This window comes from Pogona vitticeps, chromosome 6 (genome assembly GCF_051106095.1).
Source record: "Pogona vitticeps strain Pit_001003342236 chromosome 6, PviZW2.1, whole genome shotgun sequence".
Lineage (NCBI taxonomy): Eukaryota > Metazoa > Chordata > Lepidosauria > Squamata > Agamidae > Pogona > Pogona vitticeps.
In genome coordinates, this window is record NC_135788.1 from 114469236 (window position 1) to 114491558 (window position 22323).

The following is a 22323-nucleotide window of genomic DNA, read 5'->3' on the forward strand; positions in this document are numbered from 1 at the left end:
ATTCTAACCTTCTCTGGTTTCCAGAGAAGTCAGGCAAATTTCTTTCCAAGGCTTGCCTGGAGATGAGAGGCATTGAAAGTGAAGCCCTACATCCTGGGCCTGAGTCCTCAGCTTTCCCGCCTACCTCATCACTATGCGCGCTCCATGATTTTCAAGTCCTTAGTACTAAACCTCTTCTGGTGCTGGAATCCATCACCTTTTGGTCGGTTTTTGCGAAGAGATGAAGAGCCCCCGTGTTAGGATCGGAAGGATGCTGTGAGGCAAAGAGTTTTTAAAGCAGGAGTCGGACCACTCGTGTTAAATAACAATATTTAAAATTTAATATTTACAGGTAGGCCGTTAAGTAAACACAGAATCCAGGGAAAATGGCCACCGTGGGTCTTGGTCCAGGAAAACAAAGGGGAAGGGATTGACCACTGCTGCGAAACTGCCTGATCACACTGCGTTTCTTGACAACAGCTGATTTTCCGCACGCCACGAACACTCTGTTGTTGCCTCCATGAATATCTGTCTTGCCCAGGTTCCTGCTTTCCCACAAAGTTGTGACTTGCTGCCATGGGCGAGGGGAAAGCCTAGTCTTTTTTGGCATTTCATCATCTTTACGCCTGCGCTGCCTCCTACTGGCAATAGAAGGTGAGAGCATCTTCCTGGTTCCCCCGGATGAAGACGACGGGCGGGTGGAGGCCTTTGGAGACTGTCTCGAGCCAGGCCATGTAGAGGGCGCTCGGACAAGCCCCTTTCCGCACCACAGGAAGGCTCCTAAACGATGAAGGAGGGAGCAAAAAGAATTGAAAAACATTTTTTGGGAGATGAGAAATAACCCACCTCCTACAGCAGGCCAGGAGAGTAAAACTCAGATGTTGCCCACACCAACTCTCCAGGGTTTCCTAAGGATGACGTAACCCATCCTGTCTTTATTGGGCATTCTAGGTCTGTGTGCCAGGCAACAAAAATGCTTTTAAAAAGACCTTTACATATGTTCTGCTCTGCAGAATTCAACCTCTTGCACAGGGATGTCAGTTACTGTATTTTTCCATGTATAAGACACCCCCACTTTTCTAACCCAAAATTAAGAAATCTAAGTGGGGCTTAGCAAGTGGAGGGGAAATCAGGGATCAAAGCCCTGCAGGATCAGTTTGATCCCTGCTTTCCCCTCCACTTGTTTTTGTTCTCTCCTCATCTTCCGTGTATAAGACGACCTTCAATTTTTAGTCTAAAGATTATAGGAAAAAGTATAGTCCTATACATGGAAAAATACGGTAGATCTAATTTCCTTTCTCTGCTTTATCACTGCTGAAAATATTCTTGTTTTTCTCAGGAAAGGAAAGACAAGGCTGTGTTGCAAAGGCACTATAAGCAGCGTCCTTCAGAACAGTTATCCACGACATAAACCTTTGAGAATTGTTGCATTTTTAAGCCGCCTCATTGGTTCATAAGGACTAGAAACTCGGGTTTAGATCAATGAGGGGGTTTCCCACCTGTTCAGGGTGACATCCCGGACTTTGGGCATGGGTAGAAACGGAATACACTCAGCTTCAGTAGAGTAAAGCTCTTCCTGATCCGCATCATTCAGATTAAACACAATTAACATCTGGCACATCTGGGCCACGCTCGGCCAAGGGGCAGTTGCCGATTGGCCTGACAGCATGAGCAGACTTTGGCCGAGGCCACATTACGCGGACAGGTTGTTGGAAGGAACTGTATGTCTTCTCCCATGTCGGCAAAAACCCACGGGAGGAATGGGGAGTTGTGCGCATGGTTCCTAAATAGAACCCTCCAACCCAAGACTTCAAAAAAAGAAGTGGGGGAGGGACTCACATGACAATCAGGGCTGCGTTGCGGGAGTGGTCCTGCAGGATCTCATGGAGGCGCATATGCTGTTCAGACTGGAAAAAAGAGGCATGCAGAGAAATAAGAAATGAGACCAACCAGTGGGGTTTCATTAGGTCCCCTCTATGACCCTTTAACTCTAATATTTAATTATTTCAACCTGACAGTGCTCACAACATTCACCATCCCTACTCTTAACGACTGGTGCGATTGCCAGCTTGCTTGGAGAATACGTGTGTGTCTTTAATCCAGTGCTTTCCAACCTTGGGTTCCCCAGATGTTCTTGGTCTACAGGTCCCAGAAATCCTGGCCAGCATAGCTAGTGGGTGAAGGCTTCTGGGAGTTTTGGTCTGAGAACATCTGGGGGCCCAACGTTAGGAACCCCTGCTTGAAACTCCAGAGGAAGTAGGTAGGACTTCTCTAACTTCCTGAATTCAGCAGAGAACGTTTGCTGCATAGTTCAGTGGTTGAGGCATCTGGCTGTGGAGCCAGAGGTTGGGAGTTTGATTCCCCGCTCTGGCTCCTTGAGAAGGGCCTCGCTCCATGGTCCACGGGGTATTTTCTAACTCGGCAGTTCTAAGATGATGGTTGTCTACATTGACCAGGTTGTGAGATAGCAGCTCAGCTCCCAAATCCCAAAAATGCCATCCTAAAGAGGCCGATGGACAACAGCTGGTCAGAGAAGTTACTAGAACCCCCTCCTTTACAAATCTTTAGTCCAACAGTGATGGCCGCTCTCCTCTTCGTCCCACAATGGAAGGGAACCCACAAATATCTCACCTTCCTCTTGTAGACCCCGAGGTCTTCATCTGTGATCTTCCACGGTGCTTCCCTTTTCATCCCTTCTGGAGCATCTGGCCCTTTCTGGCCCTCCTTGAGTCGGTAAGGGGCGATAAGATCCTCAAATTCTTTCTGGCTGCCATGAGCAAGCAGGGGAAAAATTACAGTATTTATTTTATTTATTTAAAATATTTTTACCCGGCTTTTCTCCTTTAAAAGGATCCAAGGAAACTTACATCATTAAAAGACAATATTTAAAGCTAAAAACTGTAAAGGCTGTATATTGTCTCCCTGCTTATTTAACTTATATGCAGAATACATTATGCGAAAGGCCGGACTGGAGGAATCCCAAACTGGAATTAAGACTGCCGGAAGAAATATCAACAACTTCAATATGCAGATGATACCACGCCGTTGGCAGAAAGTGAGGAGGAATTAAGGAACCTTGTAATGAGGGTGAAAGAGGAGAGTGCAAAAAACGTCCTGAAACTCAACATCAAAAAAACTAAGATCATGGCCACTGGTCCCATCACCTCCTGGGAAATAGAAGGGGAAGAAATGGAGTCAGTGACAGATTTTACTTTCTTAGGCTCCATGATCACTGCAGATGGAGACAGCAGCCACGAAATTAAAAGATGCCTGCTTCTTGGGAACAAAGCGATGACAAACCTCGACAGCATCTTAAAAAGCAGAGACATCATCTTGCCGACAAAAGTCCGCTTAGTCAAAGCTATGACTTTTCCATTGTGATGTATGGAAGTGAGAGCTAGACCCTAAAGAAAGCTGACTGCCGAAGAATTGATGCCTTTGAACTGTGGTGCTGGAGGAGACTCTTGAGAGTCCCCTGGACTGCAAGGAGAACAAACCTATCCATTCTGAAGGAAATCAAGCCTGAGTGCTCACTGGAAGGACAGATCCTGAAGCTGAGGCTCCAATACTTTGGCCATCTCATGAGAAGAGAAGACTCCATGGAAAAGACCCTGATGTTGGGAAAGGTTGAAGGGAAGAGGAGAAGGGGACGACAGAGGACGAGATGGATGGACAGTGTCATCAAAGCGACCAACATGAATTTGACCCAACTGGGAGACAGTGGAAGACAGGAGGGCCTGGCGTGCTCTGGTCCATGGGGTCACAAAGAGTCGGACACGACTTAATGACTAAACAACAAAAGCTAAAAAGAATAAGTCTATAAAAGTGTTTAAAAGGATCAAAAAAATGTTATCTACAACCAAAAGCAAACCACCAAAAATACAAAGTTATAGGATACAACAATCCTTTTTTAAAACACCTCTCAGACAGTTAATCACTAAGGAAAAGCCTGCCTGAAGAGAAGGGTCTTTGCCTGCTTGCAGAAGGACAGCAAAGATGGAGCCAATCTGGCCTCCAGTGGGAGGGAGTTCCAAAGTCTAGCAGCAGGAACAGAGAAGGTGCTTTCTCATGTCCCCACCAAATGCACCTGTGAAGGTGGTGGAACTGAAAGAAAGCCCTCTCCTGATGATCTTAACACCTTAGTCGGCTCATAAGGAGAGATACAGGTTTTGGGACAGCTTGGACCCAGGCCATTTAAGGCTTTATAGGTTAAGATCAGGACTTTAAATTGTGCCCTTTGAACAATAAAGCAGAAAAACAAACAACGGGAAGTGGGAAGCAGATCAACACTGCAAATTAGAAAACGACTCAAACTCAGTTGCCCAGGAAGACTATTTGAAGCAGGGGGATGGGACTAAATGAGAGGGAAAAAATCTCAGAGAACAGAGGGTGAGGGGGGCCCCGCTTGCATTCACCTCGTCTCCTCCGGCCTCCACATTATTTCAGGCAGCACCACGACTTCGTTGAAGCCGAGGCGGAATTTGTTCAATAAAAACTGGATCCTGAAGGGGAAAGAAAGAAAGTGAATGTATTTACAGTATTTATTCTTTTATTTCAGACCTTTCTATCCTGTCCGACTTAGTGGAAACCACTACTCTGGGTAGTAATTACAAGATTATATAAACCCTGACTCTACCCACCCCAACCAAAACATTAAAAAATAAAATCTGCAAAGCAATAAAACACACCAAATAAACCAATGGGATGAAATAACATGTTGACAACATCCCTCGGGTGGCATAGGCTGAAGAACAAACTATCTCAGGGGGAAGATATCCTTAAAGGCTTCCTTAAAAAGTGTGGGTTTACAGCTTTAAAAAAAAACAACTCTGGAGGGAGTATGCCTGTAGGATCTCTAAATCAATAGTTACGAGTTTGTCCATACTGGCATGTGGGCATGATATGTGGTTCCCTGATAGCACTGCTTGGCATGGAAAACAGACCTTGATTATACTTAAAATGATTCATCATTCATCTTTAAGAGCTGGCCCGTATCTTTCTGGCACAGGGCAAGGGCATGCATTCTTTTTTGGGATTATTGATTGAGAGGTACAAAACAGCTCTTTGTTCTGCTTTCGGAGTCCGATAGCAAGAATTAAAACAGACTGCACTAACGCTAAAGGACCTTTTAAGCATCGTCCAGATCAAACCAAATTTCAGGGTTGACAAGCCCTACGAGTCTTTCTCTGGCTACCAGACATTTAAGCCATGGTGGGGATGAGCAGCAGGTTGCTACTGATTTAATTACGCAGAGGATGTCTATACTGTGATTACACTGCAAGAGGAAACACCCTAGAGATTGGAGAGTTAGATGTTTTGCTTCAGAGACAATGGTATCTGTCATCTTCCAGTGCAACAAAAAGCTGGACTTCTCAAAGTTCTTCCTTCCCCTCCATATGTGTTTGTGTGCTCATCAGGTACTCTTACTAATTAATATATATTAAAGTGATGGGCAGGGTCGCAGAGTTTGGCTTCCTCTGAGCAGCTTGCTCTGCCCCTTGTCTCCTTACTCTTCTCTGTGTTCTTCAGCGTTGCTGATCTGGCTGCTGATGAAGACCCGGACTTTGCAGCGGCTCCAGCGTTTTCGCCGCGTGAGGAGGTAAGGAATGAGGAGGGTCAGCCCTGGAGGAAAGAGAGAAGGAAGTCTAAAGAGCAGACTACAAAAGACGGGTGGATATGCTTTGGGAGAGGGGCACAGGAGGGGGGCCCTTTATGAAGAACTTGATCCGCGCTGGTGTGTTGTAAGGAAAGCCATTTAAGTGGGGATACCAAACAGAGTTCCTGCATCAGGGATTAGAGGGTCACCTCCCTCATCTGTGTCATAGTCTTGTCCACAAAAGGGATAGTAATACAAGTGACAGCCACCGCGTTGTCCTCACGCTGTGGCGATGCCAATTTGTGCCAGAAGGGAAAGGTCCTCCCCAACACTAGAGGGCACTAGAGAAAGGAAAGGCACGTACCACCATCATCAAAAAGCCAATATATGTCAATGTTCTTCTTCTTCTGTTTGCTCTGGAATACCGTTTCCAGGTGCGAATCTGCACCCATCACTTTGAATGCGTCACCTGCGGGAAGAGTAAATGAAGCTTCTCAATAATTCCTTGTTGTACGGTTGTTGCATCACTTTCAAAACCCTTTCTGAAGCTCCCAAGATCTGAATCTAGAACACTCTCGACTCCAGTCACAGCCCTGTGTAGGGCTCAGGAAGCCCTTGGGAAACCCCTCGTTGATTGAAAGCATTGTCTATTACTAGCTATCAGCTCAACTTGTTAACCCATGTTTCCAAGAGTGATAGCATTGGGTTGGTCTGAATGAGTTTTCAATGTGCCCAACACGTGGGGCAGGGGGAACACACCTCTTTAAGAACTCTTACAGCTCCATAAATGTTGATTCTCAGATCTCAAGAAACAGAGTGACCAGTTTAGGGACTTGGAAGCAACACCTCCCAGAGAAGTGATGAATGAATTGGAAGCAAAATTGTGTTTTCCAATTGCACAAATAGTATAAATTTTTTTTGGAATATTGCAATTAATGATAAATTGACTTCGGAAATTAAGTTCAAAAAAGGAGAGTTAAAGACTAATAGATTTAATGAGATATAGAATAAATTGATAAATGCTCGATTGAGTACAAGGAAAGGGAAATAACCGAATCAAGATTATATTTATTTTTGAAAGCAATACAGAGACTGTTAAATGATGGATTGAAGGTCGAGTAAAAGGAGGTAAAAAATAAATTAAGTAAGATATAATGGTCCCCAGGGTGAAGGGAGCACTACATTTTGTGTTATTATTTTTTTTCATAGGTAATTTGTGTGGATATTTTCTAATGTGTTTAGTCTAAAAAATTTAATTACCATAATAAAAAAAATTAAAGAGAGAGGTGATGAATGGATTGAGGACAACTCATCTTATTCTTGACCCTTGTAAATGTTTAAATAAATTTTTAATTTGTATACATCTATAAATAAACACCCTACATTCTCTGTGATTCTTAAGAAACGGAATCCTGGCTTATAGGTGTGGGGTCCTCAAAACATCGTAACACTTAGAGGGAGGTTCTGAACATAGAATACAAGGGTATAACATACGTTTCTGTTTCTCCCGGCCCAGCACTGATTCTGAGTCTTCAAAGCCCAAATTCACTGGTGGGAGAGACATGAACAAAGGGTTAGTCAAAGCAGGTACTTAAATTTAAAAAAGAAAAGAGAAAAAATAGAAAATTCTGCATCCAGATCATGCTTTCCAGAAACCCTTAGCCATTTTGGTTCAGAGCTTTGGGGAAACCATTCTCGTCTTCCAGTACTAAAAGGAGATAAGAGGCATGACTTGGTGTATTCTCCAGCTCCTGCCCATCCCACATCTTTCCCGAGGAGACCCACCTTGTGCTTTCACTGTCCTTGAGACGTCCAATCCATCACGCATCCGGAGCACACACACTCCGACACTTAAGTCAAAACAATCACTGCGAGGGGTGGGGGAGAGAGAGAGAAAGACATGGCAAATTAACTTCAATATTTACCCATGCCTTCCTTAAATTATTGCTTATTGAGCGATCATGTTGGCAAGGTATTCTTTTCCTACTTAATAAAGGAATTGGAGAGTGTATTCTCGAAGGCTTTCACGGCCGGGATCCGATGGTGGTTGTAGGTTTTTCGGGCTGTCTGGCCGTGTTCTTGAGGATTTTCTTCCTAATGTTTCACCAGCCTCTGTGGCCGGCATCTTCAGAGGACAGGAGTCAGAACTCTGTCTGTGCTTGGTGCAGTTTGTGGGACAGTTGAGTATTTAAAGCTGTGAGGTCAGCTTTTTGTCCTTTTCAGGAGATTGGGTGATTATGGTGATCAGTGTGTTTTCTGTTGTGGGTGTATTGTTGTGCCAGGTAGGTGGGACGCGTCAGCCCTGGAAGGCAGCCCATCTAGGAGAAGGAAAACTCTGACTTCAAACCTCCACTGCCTTGTGGCTATATCTACTGATGGAAAAGGCTTCAGGAGTTAACCTCGAGGAAAAATCTGGAGCCGGAGGCACTTTGTGTCATTCTGTCAACTCTTGCGATGTCGCTGAAGCCAGTTGTATTGGCTCTTGCCTTTCCATTGGACTATTTCAGTGACGTGGAGAGGGGGCATTTCTGGTTGGGTAACAGCCTATCCTCCATATTATTTTACCCAGGCTTCATGCTCTGGAGAGGACACTCCAGCTTCACGTACAGCTTCAAAACACTAGACGCTGTTCCAAGTCCTCTATACAGAGCACGTTACCATAGTCTCTCGAGACTGAAGGATGCCTATGATGTATTGTTGTGATAAGGGGAAGAGATGATCTGTCACTGTGATTGATGGGTGTCGTTAGCTGGTCTTTTGTGTGCAGTGATCACGGGTCCTTGTGGCTGGGTAGAGTTCATTGACCTTTTGCAGGAAGGACTAGTCCTCTGACGATGCCGGCCACAGAGACTGGCGAAATGTTAGGAAGAAAAACCTCAAGAACACGGCTAAACGCCCCGGAAAACCCATAACAACCATTGAATTGGAGAGTATTTCTGAATATGCACAGAATATATTTGACCCAGTTAGTGTTTTGAAGAAAGCAGAACAAGAGGTAAGGGGTTTTGGACAGGCAGACATTCTAGATGCAACCCTTTGGATCACTGTGGTTTTAGAAGAGGTAGCTGTGATCATCTGCCCTTGCACATCGGGCCAAAACCAAATAAAAATTTAAAAAAAGAAAGAAGTCAAAAATGTTGTGGCACCTTGAAGACTAGCCACTATGTTTTAATGTGAACTTTTGTGGGCAAATATAGCACTTTACTAACTTATTGTTCGGTGTTTACAATTTTAGGATTCAGGAGTCAATCCACACGGTCACTTGTGTTGTGTGCCATCAAGTCAGAACTGACTTATAACAGCCCTAATAGGGCTTTCAAGGTCAGTGAGATATTTAAGGAGTGGTTTTACCACTTCTAATCCCCCAGTGAGTTTCCATGGCTGGGTGGGGATTCGAATCTAGTCCATCTCTCTCTCCGCTACACTAGTAGTCCCCAACCTTGGGCCTCCAGATATTCTTGGACTTCAACTCCCAGAAATCCTAGTCAGAAGATGTGGTGGTGAAGGCTTCTGGGAGTTGTAGTCCAAGAACATCTGGAGGCCCAAGGTTGGGGACCACTGCGCTACACCACACCAGGAATCTCTAACATAACTAACGGTTACATCTTAACTTATGCTTTCATGGCGTCTGAGGGAGTGGACTGGCCTATGAAAGTTCACCTTAAAATATGGCAGCCTTCCAAATTGCTGCCATTTTTATCTGTTTTCCCCCGTACCTTCCTCGCCTCCACTTTTGGACCAATTCCCCTGTTTGTCTTCACATCCATCAAGCTTTTACGCCTTCACAATACTCTTCTGTATTTGCTGCTTCCCTCTCCAGAACTAGTTGAGGTTCTGGCTTTATTTTACTTTTTATGGATGATGCACACTTTATATTAAAAGGACCAGGAAGGGGGGAAAAATGTTCTCCTACAGAGAGTTTGTCCTATGAGATGGATCATTGATGCCACCAGTCTTATAGATTAAAACTCACATTTCCAGAAGTTTCCAGCCTCTTTGACCAAACCCATTTTTTTGTCATTCCCACCCCCGCCATCACACGCTTTCATATATTTTCCCCTCTCTATCACCTCTTTGTCCAAGATGCAGCCCTTACTGTATTATGCCCACGTAATTCTCCAGGTTCTGTGGGGAATCTGTCTGCCAATTCTTCTTGTAACCCAGGACCATTGTGTTGGGTTTGAGGCGTCCCAGACCAGAGACCTACAGGGAGAAGTTGCCATTAAGCTTGTAGCCCATGAAGAAAAGAGGTTGGAGAGAGAAATCTGTAGAGTAATACTAATTCTGGCCACTAGAGGCCAACATATCAAATGTGACTTAATGACCACACAATATGCCGGTTGTGTGGCTCCACACACTCGCATGTACTCTATTCACAAGGGTGAGTTTCAACTTTGAATTGTGGCTTAAATGTACAATCACAGTTTCATCTTGAAAACTCTTCTGCTGGTTCAACATTTCATTCAACGTTTAGTCAAGAAATACAAGGAGACCTGTAAGGGAGAAGCTTATTAACACTGGGATAGATCACCGTTGCCTTTAAGGGCCAGAAATGTCTATTCTAGTGATTCCAGTCTTGGTTCCCCAGATGTTCTTGGATTATAAGTTCCAGAAATATTGGCCAACACAGCCAGCAGTGAAGGTTTCTGGGAGAATCAGTCCAAGAACATCTGGGGAACCAAGGTTGGGGACCACTGCTCTATCCTCTGATTTCTCAGAACTTTTTTTTGCTTGAAATCCTTTTAACTAGAGTTGTCACAAGGCTCGGTTGTGTGGAACAACCAAACCATTTCAGTATGGAACAAGCCTCACAGGCCAACAAAATCAGAAGCAAAGGATAAACCAGCAGACACATCAGAAAGGTGGTCTTCCCCTAAACACAGCTTGAGTGGAACGGGAAATCCTCTTACAATCTTTCCCTTTCCATGATGATCTAACGTTGAGTTTGGGTGGGCAGAGTTAGGGCAGGACAGTCAACTGCTTAGCCCAATGCTGCAATCATGTGGTTTGGTTGTTCCACATACGGATGAGATCCATGCAGACCTCCAGGTTCTGACTTTGAGCTCAAGAAGATTGTGATGAAATACCAGGGTTTATGCCTGAGACCTTCTGCGTACACAATCTCCCACTAATCTACAGATGTTCGTTAGGACCTATCTTCTCCTTCTAACCACAGTGTACTCCCATCCATTTGGGAAGAGCAAGTGTGTCTTCCAGGACAGAGAGGTATGCATGGCTTGTTTTTATTTCCCCCCTGGAATAGTTTCCCTTCCATAACAGCCAAAAATAGCCACAATATCAGCCAAGGACAGTCAGAGTTTAGCAGGCTTCTATGGGTAGTTCCCAGGGCCAGACATGGTTAAGTTGCTCCGGGACCTAAAACCGCATCTTGTTTCAAAGTCCAACCAAATCGAGAAGAGCAGACATGGTCTTTGATCTGAGCAGCCCCTCTGCTGGGTGTAATGTGTTTCAAGGGGATGGTGAGTCGTCCGTTCCATGTGTGTACCAAAAACTCGGGAAAATAGTTTTCTTGGGCCACAGCTTCCAGAATGCTGTAGTCTGTACTGCTGAGGGTCATGCATTCTGGGAGTTGAGATGACTTCATCCAAGCGCTGATGTGCATCTTGGCCACCAATGCTCTCGTCCATTGTGTAATCAACCATTAAGGGTTGTTCTTAGGGGAAGCTGTCAAAACTCCCCTGCCCACCCCCTTAGCTGCAAATAGGTTACCTGCAAAAGACTCCTGGCACCAGATCTGAGGTCCCCTGTCATGATGAAGTTGTAGAAAGAGCGGGTCTTGCGCGTGCTAAGCCACTGGAGCTGCTCATCGTAGTTCTCAGCACAGGAGTTGTCGTACAGCTAATGGTGTAGAAGGGGGTTCAGGTAAAAGCACAAAGTGCCAGTTCCCCCCCCCCCAATTGCCTCCATCCCTTCCCATCTTTTGATCAACACAACAAAGCATCTTCTGGCCAGAGAGAGACTCACCTCAGCCACATTCCCACAGATCATGAGGCTCACATTCTTTGTGAAGGCACCAACAAAATCCACAAGGGCTGGGCGGAAGTTGGGGGGCCCTGAGAGCACTAGACATTGAGGCCTGTGGGAAGAGAAGCGTCTCTAAGGATTGTGGGCTGGTTTGCACAAACACGAATCCCCAGTGGATTACGATGCATTAGTTGATAAGGAAGCACAGGTTTCCACTCCACCCAGAACGGGCTTTGCATGGCGTTAAACCTAAAACGGTATAACCAGAACATGCCCTGTTCTGGCTGGCAGTCATGTGGTTGGACACACCCAGCTGTGCACCCGGCGGTGCGCTTGGGTGTACAACAGGCGGTCAGAAAATTGCCAGAACCGCTGATGCAGTTTCCCCCGACATGTGGTGTTCAGCAGTAGGATTCTGCCCAGTGCCTCTCTGGCAAGTGGGATATAACCCACCTTAAGTAAAATACCCTGTTTCCCCGAAAATAAGACAGGGTCTTATATTAATTTTTGCTCTAAAAATGCATTAGGGCTTATTTTCAGGGGATGTTTTAATTTTTTTCATGTACAACCATCTATGTTGATTCAAGTACAGTCATGTCATCTTCCGGTTGCTGCACAAGGGTGGAGGGCGGGGGTTTCACTTAACTGGGGCTTATATTATGAACATCCTTAAAAATAATACTAGGGTTTATTTTCAGGTTAGGTCTTATTTTAGGGGAAACAGGGTAGTTGCTAATGTTTTACGTGTTTTTAATAATCCAATCTATTTTAATCAGTTGTATAGTTTAATTGTTTTCAATGTATAATTTATTGTGTTTTTAATACTTTGAGCAAAGTTTGTATTCGAGACAATGATGCTCTACACACTTGCCATGCAGTTCGCCCTGCTGCATTGAGTCTACATCTGAGTAAACCTGACTCACTAGCCTTTACTCAACATCTACCCCAGAAAGGTGACCAAAACCGCCAAGGAAATCCAACTCTGAAGCTTCCCATCCTCCACTTGATCAACAACGATGTCAACTCACCGGAAATTCTTGACGTGGTCTTCGACATCACTCAAGTTCATAGCGTTTGTCAGGGCCATGTTGTAGCTGCCGGCTTGCATCGAGGAGCCCCAGTTCACCTCTAAAGCAAGACACGGATTCAGCTCCTCTCCCTCAGCGCACCACAACAAAACTCTCAGGTCTTCTTGGCGTCTGATGGTAAACCCCAAGCTTTCTTACCTGGTTTCTTGTAGGTCGTATAAGCCAAGCTCACAATGATGATCCCAACGACAATGAGGGCTGCCCACCATGTCAGAAGGAACATAATGACCACAGAGACGATAGCCCCAAAGAGGGCTGTCCATTTGCTGAAGTAGCGGAAGGAAGGCCTCCAACCTAGAGGAGAAAGACAAGAGGCATTCGAGTGAGATGGAAGCAATGGACGCAGACAGCCCCGGAGCCACAGCCAACCCCTATGTATCCTGTCACTGACTTAACACAACTATGCATACACATACAGTCACACACCTCTCTAACACACACAGCCTAGCAAGTTTTTGAGCCCTCACGCTCTTCTGCAGGTCTCTAGAGGGTTGCCATGCAAGAAAAAAAAAGGATCCACGCAGCATCCAGCAGCCTGAAAGGTTTAGCTTTCATCGTCTGTAAGAAGCTGCTAGTCCTCATGGTTGTCTAGGGAAACCTTGCGGTGGGGGGGGAGGTAGAATTCTCAAAAGTTAGAAGTGGGGTCTTAAGAGGATGCTGACTGGCACCAGAGTTTTGTCTTTTCATGGTGGGTCAAAAGTTCCTGCAAAAAATACTGGGTTCTGCGCTGCTGTTCCACCCCCCCCCCCAGCATCCAAATAGTGCAGGGCTTGACCCAAAACATAGCACAGTGGTTTAATTATTTGGCTACAGAGCCAGAGGTTGGGAGTTCAATTCCCCACTGTGCCTCCTTGACAGTGGCTGTACTCAATGATCTTCCAGCAAAGCAGTTCTGAGATGATGATGATCCACACTTGCTTTTTTTCTGTCCCCACAAAACCTCTCCCCCACCCCTGCTCTCTCAGGCTATCTCCCTCACCCACCTTACCTGGGGAGTTCGTAACAGTGGCATGGAAGCAACTGAAGTTGATGAGGGCATATGAGCACAGGAAAAAATTGGAGATGATGGGAGCGATGGTATTGAGCTCAGCTGCAGAGATAAAGAAGAAGGCCGTTGACAAAGAGGCCACCATATTCCAGCAGACAATGGTGGAAGCAGATGTTTGCATGTGTTCAATACCGAGTCCTCCATGCTGTAGATCCCACATCTGTTCTCCTTCCTCTCGCTGACCATTGCCTCTTGTTTATTAGTGTTCACATGGAACATTTTATCTTCTTCTCTAGAATGTAGTCTTGAGTCCTATCTTTAGTGAATTATATAATACATAGGCTACAGTCTTTCTAAACAGCGTCCAGTCTATGCTCTCATAGCAGTCTCTTCATAAAGCCTTTGACCATGATTATACCATGGAGTTCCACTAACAGACAAACAAGCTCAGGTTTACATCATTCCCTTCCCTGACATATTATTTTAAATTGATGGCCAAAACCCTGTCACTTTGTATAATAATTGCACTACAGAAGGACTATTGAATCAATGGGGATTTGGTGAATTCACTCCTCCATGAGTTCCATTGATTCCAATGGGCCTACTCTGACTCAAATGTACTATGCTAAAGTAAGTCACAGTTAGAGTCGGCCCATTTGAGTCAATGGAACTTATGGAGGAGTCGATTCACCAAATCCCCATTGATTTGATAGTTCTTCTGTCAATGGGCCTATTCTAGTGTGATTTACTTCATTAAGCAACAGAATTCAGGCCAATGTATTAATAATTTAAGAGTCTCAAATCTATTTTCACACTTCCCTATGAAACCGGATGAGAAAGGTTACTCAGTGAGTTTCACAGCTCAATATGGACTTGAAACCTGCATCTCCCAAGTTCTAGTCCAAGACTTTAACCACGAAGCCCAAAGCACCACGCTGGGTCCCTATTCATGTGGATTGCTGCACTGATAGGAAGGGAAGAGCAGTGAACTTACCGATGAGGATGAAGGCAATAGCTAGGATGAAGGTCAGAGCGTACGCTCTCAGTGGCTCTTGGTTCTTTCCATACCCTTTGGCAAAGAAGCCAATGAACGGGTAGAGGTTGTCCTGGCAGAGACACTGTAGAGGAGAACAAGACCCATTGAAGGTAAGGAGAAAGGGGGACCAACAGGTCCAAGCTTACGTAGTCTTTGTCAACAAGACTCGGTGGGCTTCTGAGTGTTGAAGATCAGCTCCCAGGGATGGTTCTGAAGCATCCACTTGATGGCACAGAGGAGTAGGAAGGTGAGAACCTCACTGGGCTACAGTTGGTGTTCTTCCTAGAGAACATCTATAACTACTTGGCTTTGTCAGACAGAGCCACAGGGAGAAGTAACAGTGGAGGCTGGGAATTGGGGACTCAGCACAGCACCAGGGGCTTATCATCCCTATTTGAAACAGCACGATGGTCCTTTCAGGACCATCTCTGCGCCCCCATAGACAGCACCTCTTTAAAAGACCACGTCTCCCTCTATGAGCCTACTCAAGCATTCAAATCATCAAGGGAGGCTTTTCTTTCCATCCCAACACCTTCACAGGTGCGCTTGGTTAGGGACATGGGAAATGGCCTTCTCTGTGGCTGCTCCCAGACTCTGGAACTCCCTCCCACTGGAAGCCAGGTGGGCCCCATCTTTGCTACCCTTTTCACAGGCAGGCAAAAAGACCTTTCTGTTCCGACAGGCTTTTTCTGAGTGACTGGCCATCTGAGAGGGCTTTTTCCATATTGGATTCTTGTCCTCTGTTGCTCTTAAATACGTCCTTCATATTGATTTTATTTGCCCTTTTAAATATAATATTAGCCTGATTCTATTTTAATATTTGTATATTTGTTGCTTTTTAGCTTTTAAATATTGTCCTTTCGATGAGGTGAGCCCCCCTGGAGTCCTTTTAAGGAAAAAAGGCATGGTAAAAGTTTTTTTAAATAAATCAATACATACCTGGAAGACCTTGGGAGCAGAGACGAGACACGCTAAAGCCGAGGAGAGCGTGGCAGCGAAGATTCCAGCCGTGATGAGGGGGCTGAACGCCGACACCATACTCATAGTCTAGGAGACATATGAAGGGGGCAGACCTTATGATGGAGGGAGAGCATCGCATACAAGACTCAAGAGACAGACACAGAGCTAAAGGGGAAGGGGGACAACCCTGGGATCCTGGGTTTTCCTTACTTGATAGTCATTGGCCAGTCCGTATTCGCAGGTCCCAGCCACGGAGCACTCGGTGAAGTTCCACCCGCTCAAGCAGCCAAGGCCGACACAGTCCCCACCTGTGAAGTTGGTGGTGCCCATCGTGTCGTTCATGCTGCCGGAAGCATCTCGGATCACACAAGTCCCTGTCAGAATGGAATTAATTAATTAATTAATTAATTAATTAATTAATTAATTAATTAATTAATTGATTAATTGATTAATTGATTAATTGATTAATTAATTAGATTTATACCCCACCCATCTGGTATATTCTACCACTCTGGGCGGCTAACAACACATATACAATTAAAATAATATAAATCCTCCTCCGGATTAAAATCATCATTGTCATCTGGTCTGGCACTTGTTAAAACCTTGCCGACAAAGGTCCGCATAGTCAAAGCTATTGTTTTTCCAGTACTGTTGTATGGAAGTAAGAGCTGGACCATAAAGAAGGCTGACCGCCGAAGAATTGATGCTTTTGAATTGTGGTGCTGGAGGAGGCTCTTGAGAGTCCCCTGGACTGCAAGGAGATCAAACCTATCCATTCGGAAGGAAATCAAGCCTGAGTGCTCACTGGAAGGATAGATGCTGAAGCTGAGGCTCCAATACTTTGGCCATCTCATGAGAAGGGAAGACTCCCTGGAAAAGACCCTGATGTTGGGAAAGTGTGAAGGCAAGAGGAGAAGGGGACGACAGAGGACGGGATGGTTGGACAGTGTCATCGAAGTGACCAACATGACTTTGACACCAAACTCCGGGAGGCAGTGGAAGACAGGAGGGCCTGGCGTGCTCTGGTCCATGGGGTCATAAAGAGTCAGACACGACTTAACAACTAAACAACAACAAAAAACTTTTGAGTCTGGAACACCGGCTCTGCTCAGTTATGAGCTAGGGCTGAGCCCTTGGCACAGCCAGAAGGACCTCAAGCACCAGACTCTTTACCTATGGTGGCAGCGATGGCCAGGTAGGTCAAGGTGGTCAGGAAGATGGCCATCAGCGTTCCCTGGGGGATGGCTACCGCTGGGTCCTGCAAAGCACAAGGACAGAGAGTGAAGCTCCCTCCTCATCAGTGGAGACCAACCATTATTTCTCCCCTCTGAGATCTGCCCCTCTTGGCTGCTGTTCCAGCTCACGGCATTCTGATCGGCTGCTCTTCTTAAATGTTCTTTTCCTGATTTTTTTTTCTTCTTATTGGCCTATGGGTTAGTTAGGCCAGGTGAAGTGCGACCCCATAAGCTGTGGCAGTGAATAGTCGGCAGTTAATAAGCTGCCACTTGTGTTCCTTGGCATGCGCCAACTCACACGACGGGAGCATGGCGCGGGGTTAGCAGTGGAGACCCGTCAACTAGGGGCACAGTTGAAGCCATTGCTCTCGCCTGGGTAGCTGGATTCTGCTGGATAGCTCAATGAGATGGAGCTCCTTGGTCAGAAGTTCAATTCCCCACAAAGCCTTGTGGGAAAAGAGCCAGCTTGTGTGGCCTTGGGCAAACCACACAATCCCAAGGCAACCCCCCTCCCTCAGGACAAAGAAATTGTGACCTCCTTTTTGAGGCCTCTAAACCAAAGAAACCCTGAAAAGGTCACCATACGTTGGAATTGATTATTAATATTATTTATACTGAGTCCCACTCAGGTCACCAACAGGAGTCTAGTGTACAGGAGCACCCCCCATATCCACAGGGGATTGGACTGGCAGAAGATATGGAACAATTAAGACTCGGACCACACATTTTCTGAATAGCTTTTATCCCAGAGTTATAATTGCAATTAATAATGAGCTTAAAGACCACCAGTAGTGAATAATTAGTGGGACTGTGTTACTTGGCCTGCGGTGTAGATGTTTGTATTTTTAGTGGGGGATTTTTAGTGGGTGGGGAGTGTTTGGGGGAATTTTATGTGTGTGCATGTGTCTGGTCTCTGGGTGTCTGTGAATTTCATTGTATGGGTATACTGTGTATATACTTACAATGACAATTAATAATAATAATAATAATAATAATAATAATAATAATAATAATAATAATAATAATAATAATAATAATAATAATAATAATAATAATAATCAATCATCATCATCATCATCATCATCATCATTATTATTATTATTATTATTATTATTATTATTATTATTTTTATTATTATTATTATTATTATTATTATTATTATTATTATTATTATTATTATTATTATTATTATTATTATTCCTACCTGCCCCGTGGATACGGAAAAACACGGATTACAGCAAACACTAATTTAACAGAGAACACTATACATACCATGGTATCTGGCTCTTTCTACTGGCCAGTTTGGGTAACTTCATATTTAGAAATAAATATTTCTTAGATTTTTCTTTTAATATTTTTTAATATTTTCAGACCATGGATAAGTGAACTAGTGGATACTCATCCTGTGGATAATGGCGTTCTTACTGTATTTAAACTATTTCATTGGTATTATACCTCGGACAAGTGATGGAGACATTGTTTGAACAAAGTGAAATGAACACCTGGGAGAAGAAAGCATCTCACTCAACTCCTTTCTCTTCCTATGCCACTCATGGCCACCGGCTGCTTCTCTCTGAAGGGGCGCAAGGCCAAGCCGCCTACCTTGAGGTCTCCAGAGATATTGGCACCCGCCAAGATTCCTGTCGCGGACGGGAAGAAAATGGAGAACATGCCAAAGAAACTGCCTGATTCGCCTCTCCATTCAGGCCCAATGTTCTCCAAGAAGATGTCACCTTGTGGAAAAAAGAAGGCAAGAGCGTCCACTCAAACACTATGTTGAAAAACATCTTTTAAAGAACATTGCACAAAAGTGCAACGTACAAAGGCTTGGTCAAGCTAAAACAGTATTATCTATTTCTGGGGCTTTAACTCGGGCAGGACAATGGGGACTTTGCCCCAGAGCACCGATATTCAGAGAATACTGAAATCAAGAGGTGAACCGACTTGCGAGTGCTGGGAAAATAAATGGGAACACTCCTGTCCATATTTACTCCTCCTACCCCTGCCTATATGTTTCAAAAGCATAAACTTTCTTATTTTTGTGAGAACACCACACTCCCTTCCACCTTTTTCTCAAGAGGCGTCTGCAACCACGCCTCAGGAGATCCCATTTGCCTCAAAGTTGCTGCCTATGGCTTTACGCCTGGTGCTCTGGACTACAACCTCCGTCACTGGCAACGGTGACTAAGGATAATGGGAACTGCAGTCTGACATCTCTAGAAGGCACAACGATGGGGGAAAGCTGGTCTACTCTTACAAGCCAGAATTCTCCAGCATGTTGGGTGGGAGTTTTCATAGCTCCGTCTGGAGATAACCAGGGACTGAACCCCAGATGAGAGGGATGCAGATGTGTGTTCTCGGACGACGTCTCCCAGAAATTACCTGAGAAGCATTCTGGGTAGCTGCAGTCAAAGAACACAACTGTACACCCCTCTACCTTTGACATGTTGCAGGCAGAACATTTGTTCTGCCACTGAGTACAGCCCATCCCACACGGGCCATAATTTTTTGGTCTTAGCACAACAATGCTTATGGAAATATAGCTCAGGAAATGTTGATCATTTCAGACACAAGGGATGGTGTGTGTGTGTGGGGGGGGGTAGGGCCCCTACCACGGTAACTGAAGTAGCCTTTGGCCATCCTCTCCGGCGAGGCCGGGATGAAAGTTCCAATGAAGTAGTTGATGAAGGAGATCATGATGACGAAAAAGAAGACGACCTGTGCCTGAAAAGAAAAGAAGGGGAAAACTCTTTTAAAAGAAATGGATCCATCGGTTCCAGCAAGCTATCCATAGCCAGAGTAGAAACTTAGATTCTAGAATCCTGTTGCTGATTCACACTTGCTTAAATCCTTTCAAGGAGAAAGGCGGGGGGGGGGGTAAAAGTAAATAAATAATAGAAACGCCATAGCCAGAAGCACCCTCAGTGCCTCTCTAATGAGAGGTAATGTGTGGTCAAGATTTATGTGCTCTCCCTTGGCCACGGAAACCCATTGGGAGGTGTTTGTGTAGAACGATGCATCATAAATTAAAAATCACTGGCCTTCGCAGACTGCAGACTGCAGTCTCCATCTACGAAGCTGTGTCGGGCCCCCAACAGCGGCCATGAAACTTTTGGGTCTTTAATAAAAACAGATCATTTTGGAGCTACCCACGAGAACTGTGCAGAGCCGGAGGAAGGTGAATGATCACCGAAAGCTAGCTCTGTTTTTTGTTTTATTTTCTTAATGGTCCAATAAAAGTATCACCGATTCCTGTATTTACATTGGGAGGAGCGAATTGCAAATCATTCCTGGAATAGACTTTGAAAACCCTATTCAGGCCAGCGTACGTTAGAATCAACTGGATTCCACCTAACCATGATTACCTACAGATCAATTCGTCCCCAGCTCCCCTTCCTTAGTCAGCTGGCAAGTCTTAGCAGACTCTGCCCATACACCTTCTCTGTGATGCAAGCTGATGCAGGTCTAAATATTTCTCAAGCTTCTTGGCTTCCCCCAAAAACTGTAGCTGCAATGGAGTCACAAGTCCCATCATAGTCCCATTACCTTAGCCTCCCATTCCATGCCAGCCAAAGCGATGCCAAGGAGGACGGTGATAGTGATGACCCCCACGATGCGGATGTCATTTGTTGGGTCGGTCATAACGGCATCAAACTCCTATTGGAGGCACAGCAGAGATGAGAACATTCTCAGTCTTGGGTTGAATCCCATGGATTTCACACCCCAGCCCAAATGGGTTACTTGATTCATGGCAGTAATCACAGGAATGATAGAAAGACCAGCTTGGCCTCAATGAATGATGCTCAACTTTTGTCTTTCCAGATGTTGGCTCTCAGAAGCACCGAAAAACAGGTGATGGCCAGGTATTCTGCGAGATGAAGTCCAAAATTTCTAAAAAGACTAACGGCTGGGAGCTACCGGTATAGACAGTGGTTCCCAACTGTGGGTCCCCAGATTTTCTTAGACCACAACTCCCAGTAATCCTGGCTAACAAAGCTAGTGACAAAGGCTTCAGAGAGTTTTAGCTCAAGAACATCTGGGAATTCAAGATTTAGAAACACTGGCCTAGACAAACAGGGCGATCGTATTTAAATGGACCTTGTAGGAAGTCCCGTGGTACCCAACAATACGTCCTTCTTAGAAGAGAGGCATAAAATTATGCTGTACTGAGGTAAGGGGCCAGGTTTCTGGTTTCTTATACATCACGGGGTTGGCGGTAAAAATGCTGATAGAAGTAGTGTAGAACGCAGTACTTTTGGAAGGGCAAAATCTGCATATGAAAAGGCCTTAAAATTCAGGAGCTGGCAATGTCTTTTCCACTTCATGGAGTTCAGGAGAGACACCCAATCATCTCCGCAGATAAAAACGGTGGATAAAAGAACGGGTGTTTGGAGGGGAGCCAAACTGGAGCATTTGGGTTGCTCTGTACATACCACCAGGAGGTCCTTGACTGTTTCTGAGAAACCCACAACGTGCATAGCCACGGCAACAGCGTTGGCAAAAGAGAAGAGGAGACCGATGGAGCCTCCAAGCTCGGGTCCCAAACTGCGGGAGATGAGAAAGTAGGTACCCCCTGCGGGAGACACAAAATAGATCATGCAGATGCTAACTACTTCCAGCTCTCAGGGATGGTCCTGCTCTTAGGTCAAACCAAGTCAAGCCTTAAAGCTAGTTCTACTCCTAGGTAAAGCTCGTCACTTTGTCTATTGTTTACTGCACTGGTTCTTAACCTTGGGTTACTCAGGAGTTTTGGACTGCAACTCCCAGAAGCCTTCACCACCAACTGTGCTGGCTGGGGTTTCTGGGAATTGCAGTTCAAAAACATCCAAGTAACAAAGATTAAGAACCACTGGTTTACTGTAGAACAGTGGGTTGTACCAAAAAAAAAATACTGTACATAATAATGTAGCATTCGTAGAGAACATTTTTTCCCCTGTGTTTTAAGATGAGAAATATTGATTTCTGAAAACCAAAAGTGAGTTTCCATCCTTTCTGGTTCCATCCTTTTAATGCTTGGTCTCTTGAGGGGCCACGTTGAGCCCAATCTATAGATCTCATGGCCCATTGCCTCCTCCCGATTTTGAGGGGCCCTGGAGAAGATGAACTGATTGGGGACACCTTTTTTTCTCCTTCACCACTTCACAGTTGCTTTTCACAAGAGGGGTCCTGATGGAAACAGAAAGAAGGAACTTCTACTCCTTCTCTCTTGTAACCCGTTCATGGGCTCCAAAAGAGGGGGTGTTGGAATGAAAAGAAAAAAGAGCAGGACCCGAAGCTCAGCAGTGAGAGGACCTTCCCACTTGCTGTCAGCCTCTATCTATCTATCTATCTATCTATCTATCTATCTATCTATCTATCTATCTATCTATCTATCTATCTATCTATCTATCTATCTATCTATCTATCTATCTATCTATCTATCTATCTATCTATCTATCTATCTATCTATCTCT

General features: G+C 44.9%; 1 protein-coding gene and 1 long non-coding RNA gene across 2 annotated transcripts in view; one reads left to right on the forward strand and one right to left on the reverse strand.

The window, feature by feature from the left end:
• Nucleotides 1-297: 297 nt before the first annotated feature.
• LOC110089566 (solute carrier family 12 member 3) overlaps nt 298-22323 on the reverse strand; it is a 29678-nt gene continuing 7652 nt past the window's right edge. Inside the window, exons 6-27 of the mRNA XM_078377147.1 lie at nt 21304-21443; nt 20417-20527; nt 19483-19594; nt 18473-18603; nt 16809-16893; nt 15843-16006; nt 15612-15719; nt 14631-14754; nt 13637-13738; nt 12787-12942; nt 12589-12688; nt 11561-11672; nt 11306-11434; nt 9672-9778; nt 7361-7443; nt 7070-7123; nt 5940-6044; nt 5490-5601; nt 4395-4481; nt 2611-2746; nt 1819-1886; nt 298-759 (exon numbers count right to left, since the gene is read on the reverse strand). Of these exons, the coding sequence (XP_078233273.1) occupies nt 618-759; nt 1819-1886; nt 2611-2746; nt 4395-4481; nt 5490-5601; nt 5940-6044; nt 7070-7123; nt 7361-7443; nt 9672-9778; nt 11306-11434; nt 11561-11672; nt 12589-12688; nt 12787-12942; nt 13637-13738; nt 14631-14754; nt 15612-15719; nt 15843-16006; nt 16809-16893; nt 18473-18603; nt 19483-19594; nt 20417-20527; nt 21304-21443 (2468 nt within the window). The 3' untranslated portion in view covers nt 298-617. The remainder of the gene's footprint in view (nt 760-1818; nt 1887-2610; nt 2747-4394; nt 4482-5489; nt 5602-5939; nt 6045-7069; nt 7124-7360; nt 7444-9671; nt 9779-11305; nt 11435-11560; nt 11673-12588; nt 12689-12786; nt 12943-13636; nt 13739-14630; nt 14755-15611; nt 15720-15842; nt 16007-16808; nt 16894-18472; nt 18604-19482; nt 19595-20416; nt 20528-21303; nt 21444-22323) is intronic.
• On the forward strand, nt 504-4645 carry LOC144583429 (uncharacterized). Its single transcript, XR_013537186.1, has 2 exons — nt 504-633; nt 2624-4645. It is a non-coding gene; the product is annotated as an uncharacterized LOC144583429 (long non-coding RNA).